Here is a 13,129-nt window from a genome sequence, read left to right as displayed (position 1 = left end):
CGGCCATGGGCAACAAGCATACTTCCAAAGTTGTGACAAAATGGCTCAAGGACAACAAAGTCAAGGTATTGGAGTGGCCATCACAAAGCCCTGACCTCAATCCTATAGAAAATGTGTGGGCAGAACTGAAAAAGTGTGTATGTGCAAGGAGGCCTACAAACCTGACTCAGTTACACCAGCTTTGTCAGGAGGAATGGCCAAAATTCACCCAACTTATTCACCCAGCTACCCAAAACATTTGACCCAAGTTAAACAATTTAAAGGCAATGCTACCAAATACTAATTGAGTGTAAGTAAACCTCTGACCCACTGGGAATGTGGTAAAATAAATAAAAGCTGATATAAATCATTCTCTCTACTATTATTCTGACATTTCACATTCTTAAAATTAAGTATTGATCCTAACTGACCTAAGTCAGGGAATTTTTACTAGGATTAAATGTCAGGAATTGAGAAAAACTGAGTTTAAATGTATTTGGCTAAGGTGTATGTAAACTTCCAACTTTAACTGTATGTATGTGTATTGTAAAATGACATTTGTAATCATTGATGGATGGGTTGGAAAAATACATTCAGAACGTTTTTCTTCACCAGATAGAGAATCGTATGATGCATTGTAATATTCATTAGTCACACTTCGGCAAAGCAGAATCAGTGTTAAACTTTCGTAATGAGAGTTCACTATTTCTGCAATCAAATCACTTAAAAGTGAAAATAAATTTCCAGAGCCATTGTATTCAACCAAAACCAATAATTTATAATTCAACGCGTTAATTGCCTTCGTCATATTTTCACTGTAATGAAAGAGCTCTTAATGTGACAAAAATTAAGTGCTAGAATTGCAGTATGCTCAATCAACAATACTTGTTATGCCAGAGAAGCCCCATTACTGCTACTTTAGATACAGTTTGGAGGACTTGGTGAGTCTGTGCCTCGCAAAGGAGAAGCTTTTAATTTGCCAACACTCTGACAACAGATATATTACTGTATGTTAATAGCACTATAACAGACTCACAAAATCCAGCACACTATACCTGTCTGGACCTACTGTACAAGCAACAAGTATTAAACGTTCCCTCTGTATAATATAAAGGTGGCTATCCTGTACCTTTCTATGTTGATAATGAGCAGTAAGCCTATGAATAGAAAGACAGTACCTGCACTGCTTTTGTTCCAGACCCGTCTCACGCATGACACCAGTTCTTGTTATTTCAACATAAACACTCACTTGGAGTGGACTATAAGGCAGTTGCGGAAGCTATAGTTAAAACAGACAGGCAAAGAGTCAGTATGGGGTCTTTTAACAAGAGGCCCCCTGGTTCTCAGATATGCAAATTCCTCAATTAGACTAGCACTGTGCTGTTCAATTCATCATTACCTCACTCTGCATGCAGAGTTTAGCACATCTACAGTGTGGGAGATATGGCATAATCCTTCTGAAGAAATAAATATTGAAATAAGAACCTCCTTCAAACGAGACACACAGATAATATCATTAGACTGTGGAACAAACAACTCACTATGGGTGATGTCCAATTCAGACTCACCCCACAAAACGCAAAAACGAATCAAGAGCTGAAAACAAAATTGTGGTCCTGTTTATTTATGCCATTGTACAGATGATTGTTCACCCAGTACACAAGAGTATTCATCTGGTGTTCTGTCTGCATACCTGTTCCCATTGGACCTGGCTCTTTTGATCCACACTGATGAGTGTGTGTATGGGAGGAGATTACCGGGAACCAGACACCAGATAAGGGGACACAAAGTCTGATAATGACACTCATAATGAGGATTCTCTCAGGTTGTCATAGCTGTGCCATTTCGCCATGATTAGCATGGCTCCTCTGGGATCCAGCATTGTTCTCGTTGGGTTTGACATTCGCGTTCATTCTCACAGCCTTGTCACAGCTGCTTCTTAGCAACAGCATCGTCGATGCAAGAGCCAGGAGCTGTGTGACAACAGCAACCTCGGCACTGCAACCATGGCGGCATTGTGCTCGTTGGGTTTGACATTCACGTTCATTCTCACAGCCTTGTCACGGCTGCTTCTTAGCAACAGCATCGTCGAGGCAAGAGCCAAGAGCTGTGTGACAATAGCAACCTTGGCACGGCAGCCATGGCTCCACACAAGTCATTTATTTTGCATACATCAAATTCAAGACTTTGTTTTCACAAACCGTTTTGGGCCCAATTAAACTGGGTATTAGTGAACTTTGGGAGGACTTGTTGGCTGCCAAACTGTGAATCATCAAGGCCTGTTAATTAGCAAGTAACATGATTGTAGAGGTTTATGCAAAAGAAGACTAAATCATAATATTGAGCTTTAGCTACTATTTTTCCCAGTTCAGACCTGACACATGCAGCAGCAGCCTGTTTCCTTATTTATATGCCAATTTGAATGGTAATTAAAGCCAGTTTGACCTTGACACTGTTTAAGCTTTGAGAAGAATAAATACATATAAACGATGGGATGACTTACTTTAGTCTGTTTCCCTCCAGAGACGTATTGCTTTTCAGACTTCTGCCTCACTTAGAAAAATATTTTCTTGTCGTCTATTGTGCTTTGCCAACAAGGCATACCCAGTGGGGTAATTTTTCAAAATTGACAATGATAAAACTAATTCAACTACTTTAACTTTCTCATCTCCTCTCCTCCTCTCCTCTTCTCGTCTTATATTCTCTTCTCTCCCATATTGCCTCCTGAAGGACCCCACCAATGGATACTACAGTGTCAACACCTTCAAGGAGCACCACTCCACCCCCACCATCACCCTTCAAGGTAACCAGACTACAGAGATGCGGAATCCCACCGCTGCCACCACCGGGGGCAAGCAGCGGGTACCCACGGGCATGTCCTTCACCAACATCTACTCCACCCTAGGTGCCGGGCCAAACCGCCTGTACGACTACAGCCAGCGCTTCGTGCTGGGCATGGGCAGCAGCTCCATCGAGCTGTGTGAGAGGGAGTTCCAGAGAGGATCACTCAGCGACTCCAGCTCCTTCATCGACACGCAGTGCGACAGCAGTGTGAGCAGCTACAGCAAGCAGGACGGCTACGTGCAGTTCGACAAGGACAGCAAGGCCTCCGCCTCCGCCTCCTCCTCATCCCACTACTCCCAGTCCTCCTCCCAGAACTCAGACCTCACACGGCCCCTCCAGAAGCGCATGCAGACCCACGTCTGACCTGACCGCCAGAGAGGGCCTGCCTGTCCTGGGGTATCCAGCCGTGGATTGGAACTATGGGAAACATACAGCTTCCTGAAAAGGGACCTACGTTTCAAAGCACATGATGTGTTGGTGAGAAGCCTTGAAATCGGTGGCTTTAACTCACATTGGACTTGTTCAGAATTCTCTGTGTTCCAACCAGTGTTTCAAAAACCTGGCATTCCCCCCACATCCCATCCTAAGCTCATCAGAAACCACCTCCTGTTGTCCAGTTCTTCACTTAGTAAATAAAGGCCCATAAACCATAAACATACAGTCGCTGTGCCACAGAGAGCTCTTTTGCCAACATGGACACAACTCAAGTGTTAAGGTGGTTGTGGCACTGATAGACAATGGAAATAGGATCCCATATAAGGGAGCAAAATAACCAAATGCTGTGGCTGGGGGCTAGCAAGTTGTCTTTAAAACAAAGCGGGACCACTCTCTTATGGGTAGCAAAAGTCACCCATCACTTGGTATGTGTAAGCCAATATTCTGTTGCTCTGTTATAGTTCTAAGCACAACTGTGAATGTGTGTTAAATGTCAAAGCTTCTCCTCTCTCTTATACCCTTTCCCCCCAGCCTCCCCTCACACACAATGTTAAGTTTGGCTGATCCAACTTCATCCCTTGTGTAGGTGGAGTAGGACTCTCAAAATGTGTCCAGACTTGCCAAACAATTAACCAAAGGCAGTCTTTTCCCCGGGGTTCCCGGCCCTCAGAACTCTACAGATAAGGAGGCCCGTGATCTCAACCGGAAAGCCTGAGTTGTCGTTTCACAGATTGTCACTCTGAGATAAAGGAATAATATCAGTGTACATTACGCATATTTTATTCAGCATTCTTTATTTTTACTCAGATGCTTGATTTCACTTGTTTTGAGGACTATTTGAAATACCAAGAGACATTTCAGGAGACAAACTTTTACATTCAGAAGCAGAATGGGGTGTGTTCTAATTTAAAGTAGGGGGTTGGTTCCTCAGTCAACCTCTCGGCACCATGCCAGCTCAAATGGAGGAGAGCATAGCTGACTGACTATAATGTCTGCCCTACCCATGTAATGTTAAGTCTCCCATACTAACTGCTTTATATCATCAGCCATGTCCACATGATAGGATGCTGCCTGCGGAACCAAATGTAAACATTGTGTATCAGAGCTTTTCATCATGTGGCTTTCCCAATACCATGTTAATACGGGAGCTCAGTCAATCCAGACTGTATACCTACTGTGATCTAGCTGCTCATTGAAGGAAATGGATAGGAATATGTGATGTAAATTGTTGTTTTGATTTCTGGTATTTTGTTCATTTGGCTGCTGTGAGACTACTGTATAAACACTGACTGTTTTAAGTGAGTGTATTGTACATGCCAGATATGGAATTTCACTTTTTTCACCATTATCATTGTTGTCATTTTATTTGAGAGATTAGGGAAACACAGAAACAAATCCCATCACGGATACAGACAAAAGCACTTGTATGGTAGATCCACAATGCCTCCTCTCTGCTAGCTAGCCTGCTGTGGAGGGCAACACGGTCACATGAAACACAGGACATGTCACATACAGGACAAGTAGTACTACACTAGACAAGACCAACCACGGTAATGTTAAACTAGAACAGCTCATTCTATTGGGTGCGATAATCAATGTGGTGGTGTTGGTGATAATGACTAAAATATACAGTACATCATTTTGCCACCACGCTACATATCACCACGCACCATACAGCCAGGCCTGAACTACCATACAGTACAAGACTTACGAGTCCTCCATTGTGGAGGTCTTAAGTGGGTGCGGCAGATGTACATTAATTCTCAAACGCAGTTCTTGGAGTGTCAGTTAGTTACATTATATTACTCGTCTGCAATTTACCCTCGCAAATACATCAAATGTTACATCATCAGTTAGTCTTCAAAAGCCTATAAAACCTGTTTGCCTGTGGGTGGCTTCTAGGTCTGGACAGACAGACCCTGCTTTCTAACATCAGTTTGATCGGTATTAGATAAAGCATTAGAGAAGGGTAAAATGTTGCCTAATGCCAGAAAAACAATGTTCCAGTTTTACCGCAATACAGTGGACACCGAGTTGCAATGTAATGTAATTTCCTGTTTTTCAAATCTAAAACAGTCCTCTCGCATCTCATCATTTTGCATTAGTCTTCCACTGCGGGACTACTCGGCCAATGGAATAGATATCAAATGTATTAACTAGTCCTTCACTTGTGTTGTCTTGCTGAAAATGTTAAATCCTTTGTAAGAGTTAGACTGTACCTTCGACAAATGAGAAAGTTGTTGCTGTAATCACTTTACATGTGATTATATTCAAGGCATTTCAATGGGCTTTTCTACATGAGTGGTGGTGGTTTGACTCTAATTTTACAAATGGATTGGCGCCCATTGTGCGGCTTAAACACAAAAAGGTCTGTTTCAATGCTGATAATCCAGCTTGCCGCTTAGAACATTGTATATAAATCTCTCTGTATATAATTTTGCTGTTATTTCTTTTCTCAGTCAGTTTTCAGTATATTAGGGCAAAACAAATCCCTATGCCATCAATATTGTCCAGACAGACAATCAATTATCTGTCCCTTTTTTTCTCTCTCAGCATTCATTGACATCTCCAACCAAGCTTGTCTTTGCAAACGAGTGATTTGTGTGAGCAGTTTTTAATCTCTTTGTGGCAGTCTCTCTCACACAGTCACACGGTCAAAGCTGTTTGGCTCTAGGGTTTGGCACGGGAACTGTTCATGGGGTGAGATAGGAGCTACTATGTCCCTAGAGAAAAGAGACTCTCTTCCACGTGCTTCAGTCCCCAGATACAGCATTGTCTTACTGATGGGTTAGAATAATACCAACTGACTCGGGCCGCAGTGCAGCAACTCCAAACACGCAATGTGTTTTAGGTTTTATAACATCTCTCTTTGTGTGACCAGCAAACTGGATGGATTAATAATTTAAATGCCACTCTACCAACTAGGGTTGAATATCTTCCCGGTATTTTACATATGTTCCATCCCGAGAATAAATCACTTTTCTCCCGGGTAACCCAGTATTTCCCGCCAAAGTCGGAAGTGTCATTCAAAAGCATTATAAATCATATAAATAGGCCTATGTCTGGATTTGACTAGAGCTTTGATCAAAAATTCAAGCCTGATGCTACCTGAGCCTGATGAGCCATACATTAAATACATTTAATGAGCCCAAGGTCAAAAAAGTCGAAATGATTGTGCCGATATCCAATACATAGAGTATATGATACGCACGACAGAAAAACATAAAAGCCCGTAGATGTAGCTAGCTATATGCTCTCTTGGGTAAATAAATTAAACTTGCTCTAGTAGGCTAATCTTTTTGAGTGTGAACTGATTTACTGTACTGTATTGTATTATACTGTGTTATATGGACTAGAATTATGTACATCATTCAAATCATGATAAAGCAGGGAGGAAAAATGTGATTCTGGTGCAGCACATACGGACTACAAAGTTACAAGTATAGGCTAGAATCTGATTATAATTTTGAAATATAATAGGACCTATTTGTATAATTAGTAGGCCGACGCTTATATACCTTTCATAATATTTCCCATAATGTTAGTAGACTACCTCCTCTTCCTCTCTCTATTGTTGCTTTATTTCTTCCCCGCGTTGAACAGATAGCCTAAATGAAATAACTTTTGTTGTCCTTATTGTCATCATTCTAATGACACCCTTAAATAATATAGGACAAAAATGAGATGCAGAAGGCTTTCACTTCTCTTCACAAAGATTGAATGGTTAGCCTATGGGCCTAAATAAATAACTGCTATAGCCTACCATCATCGTGCGTTTGCTCTTCTTTCAAACTTCCCGTAAGTTATATTGGCTGCTGTATTTAACATTCATCAAGCAAGAGCTCACATCCCTCTTCGAATAGTCTATTGGTATAAGAAATGCTAAAAACTATTTTGTCCAGCAAGCTATTCTAGTCTTGCTTTGCCTGCATGGGACTCCAAGAGCTAAGGAGAGTTGTTTAAGGAGAGGCCAGCAGAGCACAGGTATGTCCGTATTGCGCAAGACACAGAGGCTATAAGTTAGAAGCTTTTTATGCGTAACCCATCATTAACTAGCAAAATATAAGGGTTATGATGTATATAATTTATAACCTGAAAGAGGTAGGCTAAGATATCTCTCTATATATATATGGGGTGGCAGGTAGCCTAGTGGTTAGAGCGTTGGACCAGTAACCGAAAGCTTGCAAGATCCCGAGCTGACAAAGTAAAAATCTATCATTCTGCCCCTGAACAAGGCAGTTAACCCACTGTTCCCAGGCTGTCATTGAAAACAAGAATTTGTTTTTAACTGACTTGCCTAGTTAAATAAAGGTTAAAAAAATATCAATCTAGAACAGGATTATCTATATTGAATGGAACTAATGGAGAGAGAGAAAGACTGCTGATAGTCGAGTGATAGGCTGTTTTAAAAACGCAGCTGCAATTTAAAAAATATATTCTTTTACAATAAAAAAATAAGATGAGCCAGAAAGCCAGAAGGAAATTGGTAAATTAGATGCGCATTCAGTCTTTTTATTATTGTAGGTTAGACTATGCTGCAGCAAATGTAGGCCTACCTGTCACAACAACAAAAAGTTACTATGATGAGATGATAGGTCTACATGCATTGTGAACTGCGCTCCATACTGAGACGGGCTGTCTGTCCCCACCCTGAGTGTTGATGATTCATCATGCAGAGGCCGTAGAGAAGCCAGATTTAGATATTGCATATAATTTAACAGTTCCATTTAACGCCATGCTGTTCATATAAATAATGTATTATAATTTGCCGGTTTCTTGCAGTTATTTATCCAGGGAAAAGGGAGTGATAACCGGGTTCCCTCCATTCTACCCTACTACCAACCCCCAACTTCCAACTCGCTACCGTGGGAGTCTGTGTATCACCTGTGCCATGCTCATCACATGCACTGCAGTGGGAATCAAAGCCCATGTGTGTACGCATACACCAGTCTGCATGTTTGACCTGAGGACGGGTGTTTGTTTGGCACCATCTGGTGCTGTTTGCCATGCTGTAGAAATATGCCTTGGCCAAACAGATGAATAAATAACCCCACAACGATAACATGGGGTTGCTGCACTTCCCTGATAAAACACAACGTCCATTTGCCAGGGTCAATGAGCCAGGGAGGTAAATCCTCTATTTTTCAGTGGTGTTGATGACCATTGTTTGGTCCACAATTTCCCCATCCCACAAGGCTGTTTCTGAGGTAGAGGAGAGAGGGGTGAGATAGTCTCAGATTGGTGGATAGTTCTCTTTGAAATTATTTCTGTGCCCAGTGGCTATATTGCATCAGTGACCTTTGCTTGGTCTGAATTAAATATTATAAAAAATCAATGAAGAAATATATCATGCCTAACACTGACACTGTCATAATGTAGTTCTGCCTGAAAATTGTGGTTTATGGTTATGTATAGTTTCTCGCAACGAATGATGTCTTTACCAACACTAAGAGAGCGTGCACATGAGAAGATGCCAACCAAACTGGAAGAACTGACAGTCAATCTCTACACTTACAGTGTAAATGCCACAACACTCTCCATTTTCTTTTCTACCTATCAATATCTTGTTAGTCTTTCAATAACATGCTACAAAAAGCTATTGACATGGAAGTTTTAAAAGTCAATGTACAAAGTGAATCATCAACGTATATACTGTAATGTAAAGAGAAAGTGATCATTGTACTGGGTAAACCACTATTTTCAAGCAATGGCCCTCTGTATTTAAAACAAATGAAAAAATATGAAAAAAATGTATTTTACCTGTACTGGTCTGTGAATCTATGATGCTTTTGCTCTGTGTATTTGGGGAATAAAAAAATATTATAATAAAAAATATAAAACTGTCTGAACGTGTCTTCATTTCACCTTCAAGAGTGCTTGTTTATTTGTCTTTGTGAGAAGGGTTAGTGTTGATGTGTGAGTGCTTGTCTACATAGCTGTATGATTATAATAGGAAAAATGCTCTTAAACATTACAATCAGCTCACCATCTGACCAGATGTAGAATTCCCATTAAGGATCAAATATGTGGGTAGGGAAAGAAAGAGGCGACTGAGACATAACATGTGTGTACCAAGGAATTCTCCTTCTCACAGTGTTAGCTGCAGTCTTGAAATCTTGAAATCCTGAAATCCAGACAGCATTCTCTCTCTTTGTGAGCCCTGAAAGGCTATGAAAAATAAGGTTTTTCTCTACATCAAATAAGTAACTAGACACTTGTTGATCCTGCATGTTAAGAAAGTTCCTTCAAAGCCAATGTCACAACAAGTTCTCAAATTCTCTCGTGGTCTTATAATTTAACACCTACAGTATCTGTCATTGAAAATGTTTCTTGAAATAAAGTATATCTGATTATTAACACAGCATCTGCATAGTAGGTAAAATACAATATGAATTAGAACATCAATAAACTAATTCAATACAACCCAGAAGGTACATACTTGGTTATATCAACGTTACAGTGAAGTCGTCCTCGTTTACTACACCAATGCATTTTAAACACATGTTCCTGACTGACCTCTAATTATTACATTTCCAGACAAAGTAAGGGAATAACTCAACCTCTCCCTCCCCAAACCCTCCCAGGGCATCATCACCTATTCCCAATTACCCACATATGCAGGATTGTTCCCGAAATGACTCCCAAATGACTCTGCATCCTCCCAAATGAGTGATTACAGCAGGTTATTATGTTGTGAATTACTTTGCCTGATAATTGGATTTGAAATCCAATTTGACAAAAGGCCCAAAATTGGTGCGGACGGCAGAATCAGCATTTGATGCGCTGAAACACTCCATTACAGAATTATCTACAGACAGATAATACATGGCATTTGAGAGGAGGCAGAGAGAGATGGAAAGAGGGAGAGGGAGGGAACTGTACAATGAAGGCCTGCGTAGTGAGGTCCGAATTTGAATTTGTTTATCGGAATAACACACACAAACAAAGGTGCTCCCTCTCTTAAGTCCAAACCAGTAACCTTAATGGCTGTACCCAGTAATATTAATTTAACTTCTCTCAAAACTGCCTCGTACCTTGGTTCTCTATATCTATTCTATTCTTGTAGACATATGCCCGACCAGTATTCATCTACATGTTTCCTCATTGTGTCCTTATGTGATAGTGAATAGAGTTGAGTGACACGTCAATACTTGGCAAAGCCCTGCACTGCTGTAGCCTCAATGCAATTGCCTGTAAAATTCCTCGCTTACTCCCTTATTTGTTTAAGGGCAGCTGTTGCACTGGAAAGCTCATTATACCAACATCTGTCTTTTAGTAAATGATGGATCCTCTATCTAAAGCCTCCAACAAAAGCTTTTTTTAAATGACTGATTTATAGGCAGCCTGTGTTTTTTCTCTCTCTTTGAACCCAAAAGTTTTCCATACGGTCAAAGTTCAAACCAACCGAAAAATTGGACAATGGCAAATCCATTTAAAATTTACCCCATACCAGCAAAAGGAGGACAAACGGGCATTGTTCCGGACCCACCTTGGTTGGTGATTTTAATGCAAGGACAATGAAATCCATTTTACCTCATTTTACCAGCATGTCACCGATGAGACTAGAAGCGCCAAAACTCTACATCACCTTTACTCCACATGCAGAAGCGACTACAAGGCCCTCCCTCGCCCCCTTATTTTGGCAAATCAGACCATGACTCTATCCTCCTGCTTCCTGCTTACATGCAGAAACTCAAACGGAAAGTACCAGTGACGCCCTCAAAACGGAAGTGGTACAATGAAGCAGATTCTAAACTACAGGACTGTTTTGCTAGCGAAGACTGGAATATGTTCCGGGATTCATCCGATACCATTGAGGAGTATACCACATCAGTCACCGGCTTCATTAATAAGTGCATCAACAACGTCATCCCTACAGTGACCGTATGTACATGCCCCAACCAGAAGCCATGGATTACAGGCAACATCCGCACTGAGTTAAAGGCTAGAGCTGCCGCTTTCAAGGAGCGGGACACTAATCGGGACGCTTATAAGAAATCCCGGTATGACCTCCGACAAGACATCAAACAGACAAAGCATCAATACCTGACTTAGATCGAATCCTACTATTCCTGCTCTGATGCTCAACGGATATGGCAGGGCTTGTAAACTATCACAGACAACAAAGGGAAACTCAGCCGCGAGCTGCACAACAACGTGAGCCTACCAGACTAGCTAAATTCCTTCCATGTTCGCTTCGAGGCAAGCAACACTGAACCATTTATGATAGCACCAGCTGTTCCAGAAGAATGTGTGATCTCACTCTCCATAAACTATGTGAGTAAGACCTTTAATAAGGTTAACATTGGCAAGGTTGTGGGGCCATACGGAATACCAGGACACATACTCAGAGCATGCACTGACCAGATGGCAAGTGTCTTCACTGACATTTTTAACCTATCCCTGACCTGTTTTCATGCAGACCACCGTATCCCATAGACCCCATTCCCAAGAACACCAAGGTAACCTGCCTAAATTTCTCTTGCTCGGGAGCACTGATATCTATGGCCATGAAATGCTTTGAAAGGCTGGTCATCATGGCTCACATCAACACCATCATCCCAGACACCCTGGACCCACTCCAATTCGCACACCGCCCTAACAGATCCACAGATGACGCAATCTCTATTGCTATCCACACTGCCCTCACCCACCTTGAGAAAAGCAATACTCACCCACCTGGACAAAACAATACCTATGTAAGAATGCTGTTCATTGACTACAGCTCAGCATTCAACACCATTGTCCCCTCATAGCTCATCACCAATCTTAGGACACTGGGACTGAACACCTCCTGGACTTCCTGACAGGCCACCCCCAGGCAGTGAGGGTAGGCAACAACACATCCCCATGCTGACCATCAACACGGGGGCCCCTCCAGGGTGTGTGCTTAGTCCCCTCCTGTACTCCCTGTTCACCCCTGACTGCATGGCCCCACACGACTCCAACACCATCATCAAGTTTGCAGACGACACAACAGTGGTAGGATTGAACACAGACGACGATGAAGCAGCCTATAGGGAGGAGGTCAGAATGGTGCAAGGATCGCAACCTCTCTCTCAACGTCAGCAAGGTAAAGGATCCATTCGTGGACTACAGAAAAGCGGAGGGACGCGCATGCCCCCTTCCACATTGAAGGGGCTGTACTGTAGTGGAGCTGGTTGAGGGCTTCAAGTTCCTCGGTGTCCACATCACTAAGGAATTAACATGGACACACACACACCCACATAGTTGTGAAGATGGGACAACAGTGCCTAAACTCCCTCAGGAGGCTGAAAAGATTTGGCATGGGCCCTCAGCTCCATTAAAAGTTCTACAGCTGTACCATTGAGAGAATCTTGACTGGCTGCATCACCACTTGGTACAGCAACTGCAAGGCACCTGACCGCAAAGCATTACAGAAGGAATGAGTACGGCCCAGTATATCACTGGGGCCAAGCTCTCTGCCATCCAGGACCTCTATACTAAGCAGTGTCAGAGGAAGGCCCAAAGAATTGTCAAAGACTCCAGCCACTCAAGCCATAGACTGTTCTCTCTGCTACCGCATGGCAAGCGGTACCACTGCACCAAGTCTGGAACCAACAGGACCCTGAACAGCTTCTTTCCCCAAGCCATAAGACTGCTAAATAGCTAATCAAATGGTTACCGTGACTACCTGCATTTACCCTTTTTCGCACAAACTCTCTAGTACTGACTCTATGGACACACACTGGACCCACACACTCACACATACAATACTTTTTTTTTTTTTTTTTAGGGGTGGATCAGCTTAATATTGCGGAAAGAATGTTGCTTCCAATGTAATTGTCTGCATCATTTCCAATCCCCCATATTTTTTGGGGTAAATATATATATCCATACACGCATGCAT

At 42.0% G+C, this 13,129-nt stretch overlaps 1 protein-coding gene across 5 annotated transcripts in view; it reads left to right on the top strand.

Annotated features, from left to right (window-relative positions):
- LOC139548137 (kin of IRRE-like protein 3) overlaps positions 1 to 9,103 on the top strand; it is a 219,043-nt gene extending 209,940 nt beyond the window's left edge. For 4 of the 5 annotated variants that reach the window (XM_071357551.1, XM_071357552.1, XM_071357549.1 and 1 more), the window contains one exon: positions 2,710 to 9,103. In XM_071357551.1, coding sequence (XP_071213652.1) covers positions 2,710 to 3,186 — 477 coding nt within the window. In that variant the 3' untranslated portion in view covers positions 3,187 to 9,103. The remainder of the gene's footprint in view (positions 1 to 2,709) is intronic. The other variant, XM_071357553.1, reaches the window with a different exon arrangement.
- Positions 9,104 to 13,129: the final 4,026 nt, after the last annotated feature.

The sequence above is a fragment of the Salvelinus alpinus genome, chromosome 21 (genome assembly GCF_045679555.1).
Source record: "Salvelinus alpinus chromosome 21, SLU_Salpinus.1, whole genome shotgun sequence".
Lineage (NCBI taxonomy): Eukaryota > Metazoa > Chordata > Actinopteri > Salmoniformes > Salmonidae > Salvelinus > Salvelinus alpinus.
This window is presented reverse-complemented; position numbering and strand designations above follow the sequence as displayed.